Source organism: Mustela putorius, unplaced genomic scaffold (assembly GCF_011764305.1).
Source record: "Mustela putorius furo isolate JIRA1106 unplaced genomic scaffold, ASM1176430v1.1 tig00003834_pilon_pilon_pilon, whole genome shotgun sequence".
In the NCBI taxonomy this organism is placed as follows: Eukaryota; Metazoa; Chordata; class Mammalia; order Carnivora; family Mustelidae; genus Mustela; species Mustela putorius.
The window spans coordinates 24440397-24455371 of record NW_025421987.1 but is presented as its reverse complement, the minus strand read 5'-3'; the positions used below and the strand labels follow the sequence as shown (position 1 = coordinate 24455371).

General features: G+C 45.0%; 1 protein-coding gene across 2 annotated transcripts in view; it reads left to right on the top strand.

Annotated features, from left to right (window-relative positions):
• The window catches only part of RIOX2 (ribosomal oxygenase 2), a 32991-nt gene that overhangs the window by 14674 nt on the left and 3342 nt on the right, over positions 1-14975 (top strand). The window contains exons 3-7 of one of the 2 annotated variants that reach the window (XM_045088248.1): positions 3935-4054; positions 5125-5253; positions 10184-10287; positions 13444-13546; positions 13968-14139. In XM_045088248.1, coding sequence (XP_044944183.1) covers positions 3935-4054; positions 5125-5253; positions 10184-10287; positions 13444-13546; positions 13968-14139 — 628 coding nt within the window. The remainder of the gene's footprint in view (positions 1-3934; positions 4055-5124; positions 5254-10183; positions 10288-13443; positions 13547-13967; positions 14140-14975) is intronic. The other variant, XM_045088250.1, reaches the window with a different exon arrangement.

Sequence of the window (14975 nt, the reverse complement as noted above, 5' to 3'; positions counted from 1 at the left end):
TCCTCTTCATTCATGATTTTATTAATTTATTAATTTATTTGGGTCCTTTCTCTTTTCTTTTGGGTAAGTCTGGCAGGGTTTTATCAACCTTATTAATTCTTTCAAAGAACCAACTCCTAGTTTCATTGATATGTTCTACTGTTCTTTTGGTTTCTATTTCATTGGTTTGTACTCTGATCTTTATTATTTCTCTTCTCCTGCTGGGTTTAGGCTTTCTTTGCTATTCTTTCTCTAGCTCCTTTAGGTATAGGGTTAGGTTGTATACTTAAGACCTTTCTTGTTTCTTGAGAAAAGCTTGTATTGCTGTATATTTTCCTCTCAGGACCACCTTTGCTGTGTCCCACAGATTTTGAACAGTTGTGTTTTCATTTTCATTTGTTTCCGTGAATTTAATCAATTCTTCTTTAATTTCCTGGTTGATCCATTCATTCTTTAGTAGGATGCTCTTTACCCTCCTTGTATTTGAGTTCTTTCCAACTTTCTTCATGTGGTTGAGTTCTAGTTTCAAAGCACTGTCATCTGAAAATAGGCAGAGAATGATCCCAATCTTTTGGTACCAGTTGAGATCTGATTTGTGACTCAGGATATGATCTATTCTGGAGAATGTTCCATGGGCACTAGAGAAGAATACATCTTCTGTTGCTTGGGGATGGAATGTTCTGAATATATCTGTGATGTCCATCTGGTCCATTGTGTCATTTAAAATCTTTATTTCCTTGCTGATCTTTTGCTTAGATTATCTGGCCATTTCAGTGAGGGGAGTGTTAAAGTCCCCTACTATTATATATTATCCTCAATGTGTTTCTTTGAGTTTGTTATTAATTGGCTTATATAATTGGTTGATCCTATGTTAGGAGCATAGATATTTAAAGTTGTTAGATCTTCTTGTTGGATAGACCTTTTAAGATTGATATAATGTCCTTCCTCATCTATTATTGTGGTCTTTGGCTTAAAATTTAATTGTTCTGATACAAGGATTGCCGCCCCAGCTTTCATTTGGTGTCCATTAGCATGGTAAATTGTTTTCCACCTCCTCACTTTAAATCTGGAGGTGTCTTTGGGTCTAAAGTGGGTTTCTTGCAGACAGCATATCAATGGGTCTTTTTTTTATAAAATTCATTTTGATATCCTGTGTCTTTTGACTGGAGGCATTTAGCACATTTACATTCAAGGTAACTATCGAAAATATGAATTTAGTGTCATTGTATTGTCTGTAAGGTGACTATTAATGTATATTGTCTCTGTTCCTTTCTGTTTTATTACTTTTAGGCTCTCTCTTTGTTTAGAGGACAACTTTCAATATTTCCTGTAGGACTGGTTTGGTGTTTGCAAATTCTTTTAGTTTTTGTTTTTCCTGGGAGTTTGTTATCTCTCTGTTCATTTTCAGTGATAGTCTAGCTGGATATAGTATTCTTGGCCGCATATTTTTCTCATTTTGTGCTCTGAATATATCATGCCAGTCCTTTCTGGCCTGCCAGGTCTCTGTGGATAGGTCTGCTGCCAATCTAATATTTCTACTATTGTGTGTTACAGACTTCTTATTCCGAGCTAGTTTCAGGATTTTTGCTTTGTCACTGAGACTTGTGAGTTTTACTATTAGAGGACAAGGTGTTGTCCTATTTTTATTGAATTTGAGGGGGATTCTGTGTATCTCCTGGATTTTGATCCTTGTTTCCTTAGCCACATGAGGGAAATTCTGCACTGTATTTTGCTCTAATATACATTCTGCCCCTCTCTCTCTTTTTCTTCGTCTTCTGGGATCCCAATTATTCTAATATTGTATCACTTATCTCTTGAACTCTCCCCTCATGGTCAAGTAGTTGTTTGTCTGTCCTTTTCTTGGCTTCTTTATTCTTCATTATTTGGTCTTCTGTATCATTAATTGTCTCTTCTGCCTCATTTATCCTAGCAGTTAAGAGCCTCCATTTTTTATTGCACCTCATTAACAGCTTTTTAGATTTCAACTTGGTTAGGTTTTAGTTCTTTTATTTGTCCAGAAAGGGTTTTTTTCTTCCCCCCTCCGGAAAGGGATTCTCAAGTATCTTCTGTGCATTTTCTATGCTTTTTTCAAGCCCAGCTAGCCTCTTGATAATCGTCATTCTGAACTCTGGTTCTAACATATTACTAATGTCCATATTGATTAGGTTCCTTGCTGTCAGTACTGCCTCTTGTTCTTTTCTTTTGAAGTGACTTTTCCTGCCTTGTCATTTTACCCAGATAAGAATAGATGAATGAGAGAAAAAATACTAAAAGGGTAGCAACAACCCCAGAAAAATATACTCTAAGCAAATCGGAAGAGACCTGAAATTGGGGAGAAAAGAAAGGAGAAAGAAGGAGAAAAATACACACACACACACACACACACACACACACATATATATGCTTATATATATGTATATATATGATTAGAACAGAGTGATACACTTGATTTTGGGTGTATTTTGGTCTGCCTCCCCAAATTTTAAAGAAAGTAAAACATATATAGAAAGAAAACATATAAAGAATGAAAAACATGTGTATACAAAAATAAACATGATGAAGGAATGAAATATGACTGTAAAGATGAAAATGAAAAAAAGATTCTAAAAAAGGAATTGATAAGACAAGAAGTTGGTTGAATAAAGAAAAAAAGAAAGGAAGGAAGGAAGAAAGAAGAGAATGTGATCGGCCTGGAGACTAGAACAAACCCATACGTTAGATTTAGGGTATATTTTGATCTGTTAGAAGAAACTGTATACCAAATGTTCCTCTATGTCTGGAGTTCTGCTGTTCTCATTGATCGTGAACTTGGTCTGGCTGGATGTTCTTGTTGATCTTCTTGTGGGAGGGGCCTGTTGCAGTGATTCGCAGATTTGTTTGTCCTAGGTAGAACTTCACCGCCCTTGCCAGGGGTCAGGCTAAGCAATCTGTGTGGGTTTGCCTCTGTAGCTTTTGTTTCCTGAATTCTTTGCATACAACTTTAGAGGACAGGAATGAGGATAGTGGCCTCAAATCTCTAGCCCCATAGGAGCCAAGAGCTCAGAGCCCCACTCCTCACTGCACCCTCAGAGAAAAATAGTCAATCACTCTTGTCTCCCTGGTCTCCGGTTGCACTCTGTGCTCTCCCAGCCTGTGACCAAGTGTTTCTGTCTCTGGCACGCAACCCCATTTGGAGTCTCCAAACCCAGCAGATTCCTACAACACGCTTCCGCATTGCTCCTCCCAGAGGGGGAAGGAAGGAGTCTCCTGGGATCTACCACTTGTGGGGTCCTTGCTCAAAGAGCTGTGGCCCAGCAGTGCCAGAAATCATGGTTTATGGCAACCCTGAGGTGAGAGCCCACTCCTTGGTTCCGTCTCTGCAGCTGGCTTCCCTACTCTAATACCTGGGGGCTCTGCCACATTCAGGTACCCCCAGTCTTTCTGTGACCCTGAGGGTCCTGAGACCACACTGTCCCCATGAGGGCCCCCTCCACCCCCCGGAGCAATATCCCTCAGTGGAGTAGACTTCTAAAAGTTATGTTTTTGTGCTGCACTGCTCTACCGCTTACTGGGAGTCGGCCCCTCCCCCCATGGACTATTTTCCTGTACATTGCCTTGGATTCACTTCTCCGCACATCCTACTTTCCAGAAAGTGGTTGCTTTTCTGTTCCTAGAATTGCTGCTATTCTTTTCTTCGATCTCCTATTGAGTTTTAGGTGTTCGGAATGGTTTGATAACTATCTAGATGATTCCTGGGACCCGATGAAATTTAGATCTCCTACTCCTCCACCATCTTCAGGATGGAAGCCTCTTGAGCGCAGAGCTATTGGCTCTTTCACTGCTGAATTCTCAGGCATCTGGAACATGATAGCTGTGCAGTAAAGACTTGCTAAGTGAATAAGAACATGTTCTTGCTCTTGTTTCTGACATATTTTTCACCTCTTCTCCCACCTTTCTTCCTTCCTTTCTTTTTAAGGATGAGCTTTGGAGGATCCAGGAGAAGCTAGAATGCTACTTTGGCTCCTTGGTTGGCTCGAATGTGTACATAACGCCTGCAGGATCCCAGGGCCTCCCACCCCATTATGATGATGTGGAGGTAAGAGGAAGAAAATTGTTCTGCTCAGGGAAGGAGTCACTGCTTGTGACTGAGTTAGATGTTGGGATTCAGTTCAGCTCCCTGTCCTTCTTGCTGTGTGGCCCCAGAGATCTTGACCTCACCTAGATGTTGTGTCAGATCAATTCCACCAAACTAGTTTCCTGCTCCTTCTCAAAGGGGAGAGGTGGTTCCTACACACTCCTATGAACAGGTATTTATTGAACCTGTCTATAGAAAAGCGTGATTGGCTTTTTCTCTGATTTCACAATGTAAGGGTTTTAGTAAAGTGAGGTCACAAGTAATCCTTACATCTGCTTTCATTCTGTTCTTTTTCTGGAGCTGCCAAAAATAGATAATTTTTTCCATTTGTGAAAATCTCGGGGCAGCTTGAACGGAGGTCATGGTTTCACTTAAGGTCTGGCCCCTTGACAAGTGTTGGTTCACTGTCATGTGGCTGCCAAACAAGTTAACTCTTTGGCCTAGGGAGTCTGTTGCTTTCCTTTTATGCTAAGACAGGTTATGAACACAGAGTTATTAGTAAAAAGCCCCTTTTCGCCCATTTGAAAGCACTTTCATACCAATACATTGCCTAAAATTTTTTGGTTTTGTTGTTAATATTTTAAGCAGAGCTTTGAGATACCTTTGGCTGAGTGAAGAATAAAAAACTTGAAGTTTTCCTGTCTGCCAAGGATGATATTCAGGATTTTAGACCCTGAGGAATATATGAAGCTTGACTTTTCCATCGGAGATTATGGGCTTTCAGCTGTCTGATGGAAGATTTAAAGGCAGGAGATAGGGGGATATAAAGAGCCCAGTGAGGCTTTATTACAGTGAAGAGAATGAATATCCTTCCAGTATCGGGGCTCATGGTCACCTGTTTTTAAAAGTGGAAACCGGCGGTGGCAACTTTTAAGTGTAGAGTGAAATGCCTCACTAATCCCTCATTTTTATTTTTTATCTGAAACTTGTAATCCATCTGAGCCTGTGGAAGGCTAATGCTCTAGCACCACTCTGCCACGTGAGTTGTCAGGAAGCTCACTGACACTCCTGGGCCCTGTGGCTCTCTGTAGGTCTTCATCCTGCAGCTGGAAGGAGAGAAACACTGGCGTCTCTACCGTCCGACTGTGCCCCTGGCCCGGGAGTACAGCGTGGAGTCCGAGGACAGGATTGGGAGGCCGACCCATGAGTTCACGTTGAAGGTACACGACTTCCGTCCTGGCTGCTGCTCCTGACACAGGTTTCCGTTTGGGTTTTAGTGTGTGTTCAGTGGTCCCCATGGGAATATATGCAAGAGTGTGGGGTCGAGCTGGCTCTCGCTCGTTAGCATGTGCAGCTTTTTTTTTTTTTTTTAAGATTTTATTTATTTATTTGACAGAGAGATCACAAGTAGTCAGAGAGGCAGGTAGAGAGAGAGAGAGGAGGAAGCAGGCTCTCTGCAGAGCAGAGCCCAATGTGGGACTCAATCCCAGGACTCCGAGATCATGATCCGAGTCGAAGGCAGAGGCTTAACCCACTGAGCCACCCAGGCACCCAACACATGCAGCATCTAAAGGAGACTTGGTGTTTGTACCTGTAGAACGACTGAGGAAACGTTAAGTTCATTTTCTAAACAACGCATCTCCAAATATAATCCAAGTTCCACAGGAATGGATTGTGAATTGGCTGACCACCAACTTCTCCAGAGTAGAAGTGGGAGGTTTGGCCTTGGGCGGCTTCACCAAATCTAAGCCAGCCCACGGGACCTGGTTATAGCTTACTTAGGCAGAGCACAGCCAGGAACCCCTTAGTTTTTTTTGTTGGTGAAATTCTAGCATGACCCACTTTCCTCCTAATAGTACACTAGACTCTCTGGACTCAACTTTATGTTGAATTAAGATAAAACAGCTCAAATCATTCCAAAAATTCTACCAACCTGATAGACTTGCATATAGTTATTATTGTTGCATTTCTTGTGACTTGAACTTGTAATTAGTTATTACTCAATGATTTATGGTCCTTCCTTGATTTCAAAAGCTTTTCCTGTTTGCCTGTGACTGGGAGAAATAATCTCCTTTTGTAGATGTATGTTTATAGTACAGGAGATTTGAATAAATACAATTAAAGGTAACTTTTTTTTTTTTTAAGTTCTTGGTCAGCAGTCAGCAAACGATGGCCCATGGGCCAAAAATATGCCCTGTTGCCTTTTTTTCGAAAATCAAGTTTACTGGAACACAGCCATATCCCTTTCTTATTTGCCATCTAGGGCTGCATTCACAACGCACCTGCAGGGTTGGCTGGTTGCCATGGAGATCACGTGACCTGCAAACCACAACTATTTACTGGAGCCCTTTACAGAAAGAGTTCACCAACCCTCTCTCTTGGTGAAGCATGTTTAATAGGCTCTTGGTTGATTATTTTTAGGCTATAGACTAAGCTGTCCATGGTGTCTAAGGCCAGCGCTGAGTTACCTAGCCTGATGACTGGCTACTTGCTATGCCCAAGAAGGTTGGTCTTCCTAGTGGTCTTCAGATATAGATGGTGTGGGTTCTGGGAGGCAGTGGTGGGAGACTGGGAGGAGGTGTGGTGATGCCCATTAATCATACCCATCCTGTTTCAGTTCATTAAGAGCAGCCCCAAGTCCCTGGGAGGAGAAATAAGCATTGTGTACCATGGGTTTTTATTCAAGTTGCATGTCTGTATACATATGGGGTTTAAATCAGTGATGCTCTTCAAATGAAATCTTGTGTAAATGCCCCGTGTATGAAACAGAGAAGCTGAGTCACTCTGGGTGGGGAGGGCATGAAGGCCACAGTGAGGGTCACCAAACCCAGGGTCTCAGGATGAAGACCCCTCCTACAATGGAAACACCACTCTGGTTTGGGGATCTGACACACCTAGGTTTGAATTCAGCTGCTGTTACTTAAGAGCTGTGTGTTCTTGGGCATCTTATTTATCTCAGTCTTAGTTTCTCCTTTTTTGAAAAGGAGATCATAATAGTTACCTTGTAGGTTGTAAGAATTAAAAAATATGTTTCAGTGCCTCTTTGTAATGAAATTCCTTGGAAGAGATGGCTCTATGTCAACATATTTATTGCTGCTTATCAAATTCCCACAAATTCTCACAAATTCAGTGGCTTAAAACAACACAGATTTATTAACTTATAGTTGTGCAATTCAGCAGTACAAAAGGGATTTGGTTTCACTTGGCTGAAATCATGTGTTGGCAGGACTGATTCCTTCCAGGGGCTCTAGGGGAAAATTCATTTCCATGCTTTTTCCAGCTTCCAGAGGCCGCCTGCATTCCTTGGCTCATGGCCCCTCCTCCATCTGCAAAGCCAGCCTTTTTCCCACTGCCATCTCTGGTTCTCTCTTGCTGTACCCTCTTCCACTTTTAAGTACCTGCCTGGATAATCTGGAATAATTTCCCTGCCAGCAGCCTTCATTGGCCTTGTCCGTGTGCCCTAAATATTTATAGGTGCCCGGGGTTAGGACATAGACAGTAGGGACCCTGTCACCATTCCTGGTCTTCTCTCGTGCTCTCGGGCACTTCTCCCACCAGGCTTTCCTCCATTCCTCCAGAACCATTCTCCCCAAGGTTACTGGGGGCCTCCATGTCGTCAAGACCAGAACAGTGCTTACCTCCGAGTCTGCATCCAGCAGCCCCCTGTCAGCCTTGCTGGACACAGTGGGTCATTCCTGCCTTCTTCACTGGGCTCCAGGATCCCACCCTCTCTTCTCTTGCCCACCTACTGGCTGTTCTTCTTCATTCTCTTTTCTCAGTCTTAGTTTCTCCTTTTTTGAAAAGGAGATCATAATAGTTACCTTGTAGGTTGTAAGCGCTCACGAATATGTTTCATTCTCAGTCTCTTTGCTCTTTTGCCCTCAGTCTTTGTGTCTCTGAATGTTAGGGTGCCAGGGCTTATTTCCTGGACCTCTTTCCTCAATCCATACCTACTCCCATGGTTTTAAATTCCCTCTAGACTGTCATATTTTCTGTGCTATGTTCTGTCTCTAGCCTACATATCTAAACTCTAGACTTATATCCAGCTACCTACTTAATATATTCACTAAAAAGGTAAAAGGTATTGCCAGTTTAATATTCTGCAAAGCAAACTCCCATTTCCCATCCTCTCCCTAGCCTCCTTTCCTGTAACTGGCTCTCCATTTTCCTGCTTGTTCAGGATAAAACCCTTGGATGTGGATCTATACAAAAGCCTCCTATTTGGTATCCCCATTGTAGACTTTTCTGACGTAGCAACCATATGATCCTTTCCAGTTCCATTGAACCCTTTGCCCAGACCTACTTTTGAGAGCCATTGAACCCTTTGCCCTTTCTTTTAAATCTAGAATAAAAGCCGAAATCCTTAAAACAGCCCAGAATGCCCTGTCATCTGGCCCCTCTGCTGCCTTCTCACTTCATCTGCCATCATTTCCACCCTCACTACTCTCCTACCACGTTGACCAGTGCTTTTCAAACGTGCCAAGCACATTTTCAACCTCAGGACCTTTGTGCTGCTCTTCCCTCTCTCTGGAATCTTTTCTGCCCAGGTAGTCCCATGCTGGCTTGCTCATTTCCTAAAGTCTCAACTGAAATGCCATTGTAGCAGAGTGAGGTATCCGTGCCCATCCTGAATAAAAATGGCACCCATTACCCCAGGCACACCCTGCCCCCCCCCCCACTCCCGTTTGCTTCATTCCTCTCCTTTTGCTTCTTTCATTTTCACTGCATTTACCACCACTGGACCTTATTTATTTACTGCTCTATCTGCCTTGCTCCACTAGAATGTTTTTATGGTATCCGTTGACTCTTCCTTCTCCTCATGTTTGCTCTTTGTCTTGAATGAACTACCAAAAGGCAGGCCTGGTTTTGTTTACCGCTGTATCCCCAGTGCCTAGCATGGTGCCTGTCATGGGAAGAGGGTGGGGATTAGTTAATCAGATGTTTGTGGTATGAATAAATGCACAAATGAAGGTCCCATTTAGAGGGGTGGTGCAGAGACAGTCAGTGAGTGATAGGTGTAATTGTGAGTAAAGCATTTGTTTGAAGGAGTAATTTCCCTGTCAGCTTGGTGTCATTCAGGGTGCGTGAGCCACCAAGATAGCGCTCGCGAATATGTTTCATTGTGTATTATTTCTTGCTTTAAGGAAAATCTTAACATTAAGAAAAGTTTTGTTTTGTTTTGTTTTGTTTTTGTTTAAATTTGCTGTATCTTGAGCTGCCTCTGCAGGGCCCATACTCCTCATCAGTGAGCTGACTGCTTCCTGTTGTGGCAGTTTTGGGTTTTTTTTTTATCCAGGTGGGATTAGTGAGGGTATAGCCTCTGGAGTGATTTAGGAAGGATACTTCTGCCCCTGGCTTGGGCGAGACCTGGGACAGAGTAGAAGTTCACCTGCCCTAGAGAGTGACTAATCTTCCCTCACATCTAGTTTTTAGGTTCAAGTGAAGGGTTAAACATTCATTGAGCCTCTGTTGTATACCTGATGCTTTGGTGGCTTAGGCTCTGGGGAATACATAAAGGACCTTGACCATGCCTAGAAGAGCTCACCAACTTAATGGTGGGGGGGGGGCGGTGGCAGGTAGAGTAATTACAGAACAACCTCCTGCCGTTATGGCTCCAGGAAGTCTGGAAGTGGCATCTCCTTTAATCCTGAAAATATGTCTGTGATTGTTGGGCCAGTGCCTCTGTTTTACAGGTGAAGGAGCTGAGGCTTAGGGGGGTTCAGTAATTTCTTGGGGTCACTAGCCTGTAAATGGCAATGTTTGTTTGACTCTAAGGCTCCTACTGTTCACCACTTGAAGGGTAGAGACAGGGGAGGGTGCAGGCTTCCCACCGTGTCACCTGCTTGATCCCTGGATTGGGGCAGGACAGTTTCAATGTACCTGCTCTTAGCTTGTGAGTAAACAAAGTGGATACTGAAACCCTCTCCAGGTTTGGGGTTCACAGTGACAGGCTCATAGGCATGGTGAAGCTAGACTATTGGGACCCCAGGAGCCCAGCACACAGACCACCTCAGGAATCACAAAGTAGGTTTCTAGAATGGAAGACTGAAACCCAGAGCCCATTTTTGTCTCTTTAAGACATGGAGGATTGAAAAGACACTCTCCTTACTAACTCCCTTCTCTCTCTCTCTTTTTTTTAATTTCCTTCAGCCAGGTGATTTCCTGTACTTTCCCAGAGGGACCATTCATCAGGCGGACACTCCTCCAGGGCTGGCCCACTCCACTCACGTGACCATCAGCACCTACCAGCACAAGTAAACTCTCTCCTCCCAGCCGTCCATCCCAGGGAGGCTCAAGTTGTGGCCCATGGCAGCCACATGCAAAAGGGAATGAGGGGGTTGGCCACTGCTGTCCTGTTTATCCAACCTCAGGGGTTTCCTTCAGGCTCCCTTGCTAACTTCCAGTTCCTTTATAGAGTCCTGCCCATGCTGCAGGTCCATCTGGGGTTCCTCCTGGGAACATCCTGAGCCTAACTGTATAGAACATTGGATGTTGCCCCATGAGGCTCCCAGAGTTCGGGAAGAAAGAACCAGAGCTGTGGTGCTGTGTTAGTGAAGCCAGGCTGGGCTTGTGGCCTCTCTAACATTTTCTTATTGCAGTTAAATATTTATAACATAGAATATGCCACTTTAAACATTTTTAACTGTACAATTTGGTGACATTAATTATATTCACACTGTTGTGCAACCATCACCACTGTTTTCAAAACATTTTCATCACCCCACACAGAAAGTCTGTATTCACTGAAACCTCCAGATCTCTTTTAAGGGTTCCACTTTTTATAAAGTTCATGAAATTGAGTAGGAAAGGAAGTCTGGAACAGTGAGACCTAAAAGCACATGTGCTGAACATAGTTCTAATTAAAACCGTGTTCCATTTCGGTGAGTGCCGCCTCACAGGACCTGGGCGGCAGCAGCCTCCCTGTGAGCTGTTTCCGGCCAGCCACCGCCTTCCTCGCACCTGCCAGTCGTCGCCGCCCTGCGGCTTGCAGGCACCAGACCCTGTGCAGTTGCTGGGAATGCGGCCTGGGACGGAAGGCGCTTGGAAAGAGCTTGCACTCTGGAAGTGGTGGTGAGAGGGGACACGGACTGGGAAATAGTTAGCAGTGGGATAACTCCGTCATGGGTGTGCAGAGGAGACTCCTGAGGAGCACAGGGAAGGCTTCAGAAATGACACCGAGGCTGAGTGAGTATTAAAGGATGAGAAAGCAGAGGTGGGTCAGATGGTCAGGGGAGGAGAGGCATCCCCGTCCCAGTGGACAGCAGGCCCCCTCCTACCTTCAGAGCCATGACTTGCAAAACAAGTGAGCATGACTTCTTCCTCATCTGGCTTTTCTGGGTGACATGAACCCATGTGTTTACGAGGCTGACCAAAGCAACTAGCTGGAGCCTGGCCTATAGTTAGTGTAGTCCCTGCCCACAGTAGGCCAAAGCTTGTGTTATGCTTCCTTTATGAAACATGCTCTTCTCACTGTCACTAGGCATAGCCAGGAACAGAAGGTCATCGCGGCAGGCTCAAGAAGAGCAGGAAAAATTGGGGGAGTGGGATCGTAAGAACCGGAGAGGGGCCAGCCCCAGGGAGGCTGGAACCAGGAGTTCACAGTGGGTGTCAAGCAGCTCGGGCCTTAGCAGCCAGTTTGGCCCTGTGGGTATCTGTGTAGCTTCTGGTGTCCTGCCGTTAATGTGACTGAGCTACTCCCCCATCTGGGATTCTCTGTCTTTTGCATTCACTTGATGCCTCCCAACTAGTTTTCTAGTCAGTGGCTTTTCATGCGCTTGTTTTCCTTCCTCATCTCCTGTTCACTCATACCATGGACTCCTCCATAAGCCGTCATCCCTTACTTATCTGACCTCCTTTATCTCCCTGAATCTAAAAGCTTCTACTTCTGCTAAACTGTTTTCCAATCCTAAGAGCAAAGATCTGGTGGGCTGCCCCTGGGCCCCACACGTGCCTTCTCTGGTCAGCGGGGGAGGTGGACAGGCACCATAATTGAGGAGTCTCAGGTCAGACGCTGACCTGTGCCTTTATCAGTGGTGCTGGAGCTAGAATGGGACAAACTAGAACTCAGGAACCATTGCTCCCCAGAGCTGTCCCTGTGCCGTGGGCCTGGTCCCCTGACACTGGCACGGTGAGGATTGGGGCCTTTCCTTAAACCCTCTCAAGGGTCAGTTGCTGGGAGTGTCTGAGATCTGGGACAGCAGCAGATTAATTTGTCTGTTTTGCCAAAGTGAACCCCTCAAGAGATATTAATCTCAAATTTTGGCCCAAGAGCCATTCTGACTCTTAACAAGAGCACAGAGCTCAGTTTAACTGCAATGACCCCTCTTCACGAGCAACTGTCGCACCATTTCACCTAGGACCCCGTGAAAGAAGAGCTTCTTTTTGTGCTGGTAAAAGATCTCCAGGAGGCAGCTCATTCAGTCAGATGTGAGGCTGGGTGTAACATTAAGTTGCAGAGTGTGAGGACACCAAATGGTAGACATCTTAGGGAAAGTGTCACTGATGTGACTTTTGTCTTCTGACACTTTTTTGGAAGGAAGCATAAAAGTGTTAATTTTGCTTACTGAGTGAGAAGCAAAAGTCATACTGTGAATTCCCATTTTTGTGCATAGCCAGCTATTTGAAATCTGGTGATACTGAGGGAAGATTTCAAACAGCTAGAAATATTTAAAGAGAGCAACCCCACAGAGTGTCTCTGCAGTGGCACACATTTAGGAGTGCGCCAACCGTAAATGGCCCAGGCAAATTCAGGTGATTGAACACTGATGCTCATCCCTAGATGTTATTTTTGGCCACCGGATTCTACCCTTCTAGCCCTGCTAGAGTTTAACAAGTTGCATATTGACTGTTTTGAAATTAATTGATGTTGGGTATTTCACTGAGGAAGAGTGCCCCTCTTTTATAAGGGAAAAAGGAAAATGTAACGTCTCACAGTTCAGATAATGTGTAACAGTCCAGGGATTTTGCTGTTACCCTAAATGTATTTCTTTTGGAATTTTTTTTAACATAAACTATATTTTAGGTCCTATGATTGTTAAAAATTTCCTACAGAGCTCCTCTCAAAGACATTTGTGTTACAACTGAAAACATTAAAAATAAATTGGGCCCTTGAACTTCCTACTTACACCTGTATAGGATTGTGTGGTATCTTTTAAGAGAGAAGTCGTGAATTAAAGCCTAGCTTCCCACCTTCTAACTTTCCACATGAGTGTCTGGGAAAGGGGAGGGGGAGAAGCAGTGTGATTGATGAAGGCCTTCAAGTTTTTTTGTGCTGTGTAATGTCTAATTAATGGAACTCACTGTGCCTGGGGAGTCAGAATGTAGTTTGTAGCTTTGGGATTTACTAGTAATCAGTGTTTTATGTAGATTCCGTGGGTGTTCACTGTTTTCTTTCTGGGTGCGTGTTGCAGTTCGTGGGGAGATTTCCTTTTGGACACCCTTTCGGGGCTTGTATTCGACACTGCCAAGGAAGATCTGGAGTTCCGGGCTGGCATACCCCGGCAGCTGCTCCTGGTAAGGAGTAAAGACTTGGGTCGGTGGGTGGGCAGTGGCAGCCCAGGCCAGCAAACGCTGTGGCCTGCCTCCTCTGGACTCCAGGATCCTTCTTCCCACTGGAGTCAAGCTCATCTCCTGCGTCGATGTATGGTTTGCAGAGACCGTCGCGCTGTGCACGTTATGTGGGAGCTGAAGGGCTGAGACTGTTGTGTAGACTGCGCGGGGGCGCTAGAGGGCAGGGTGGGAACGCTGGCTGAGGGAGTGGCTGAATCTGAGTCCCGTGACTGGGAGAGCCCTAGCTTCAGTCCACAGGAGCGAGACCTGTGCAGGAGCCCCACTGGCTGTGCTGGCTGGTGCTGCTCCAAGGGCTGCTCTGGAGACCAGGACATGCGCGGGAAGCCCTGCTGGAGGTCGGGCCAGGACTCACTTCTCCTTCCAGCAGGTGGACGCCACGGCTGTTGCGAGGAGAAGGTTAAGTGGCTTTCTGAGGACTCTTGCCGACCGGCTGGAGGGCACCAAAGAGCTGCTTTCAGCTGACATGAAGAAGGATTTTGTTATGAACAGACTCCCCCCTTACCACATGGGAGACCCAGCGGAGCTTTCAACACCAGGTGCGGTATTTCAAGGCTTTCCTGGACGGGCTCCTCTTTGGACAGGTGGAAAGTGAGCAGCATTTTAGAATTAAGGTGGACCTAGATCTATCTAGGCATGTTATGTTTGGATGAGACATGCTGTTGCTTTAGGGATCCTGCATCTCACAAGTCTTTTTGTAAAGAACCTGCATCCCAGCGTGATGGGGAGAAAGAGCCCTGTGATTGTGGGTGAGAAATATGTGTATTTATGGGCACTCTGGTATTCACCATCTTCAGGAAGCTTTAAGAACTTGAACACTAAAATAATCCCAGCAAGATTATCTCAAAGATGGGTGAAATGTAAGAATACCCAAGGTTGTCACTCACATTCCCAGAGTTCCAAGTGACTATTTTGTGACCAGTTTAGGCTGCAAATGACCTAACCCTTCTGGATAGGTGGTGATAGCAGGCCATCAGTACAACACTCCTGCAGTGGGACAGACGGATTTAGGACTTGTTACAACAGGGAAGACCACACACTGCTGGGAATTGTGGGGCATCTCAGTGTAAGATTTTTGGAGGGATTTATATTTATAGCTTGAGTTAGGTGATTTTTCAGGAGGGTTGAGAAAGCAGGGCTTTGTTCTTGGATGGACGCTGTCAGAAAATAAGGAGTCTGTTTGGTCTTGTGTAGGCAGGAGGGATGAAATGAGGCTGAGGTGGCAGCTAGTAAGGGAGGAGATCAGCTTGCTTCCGCCGGAGTTCGGACATGCTTTTGCTTCGCCCTTTCAGAGTAGCCTTGTTGAATGTTGGTGTTCTGTGGAATGGTCTGTGTTCAGCAGGAGAACACTGAGACAGGGCTGTGAGTGCCAGGC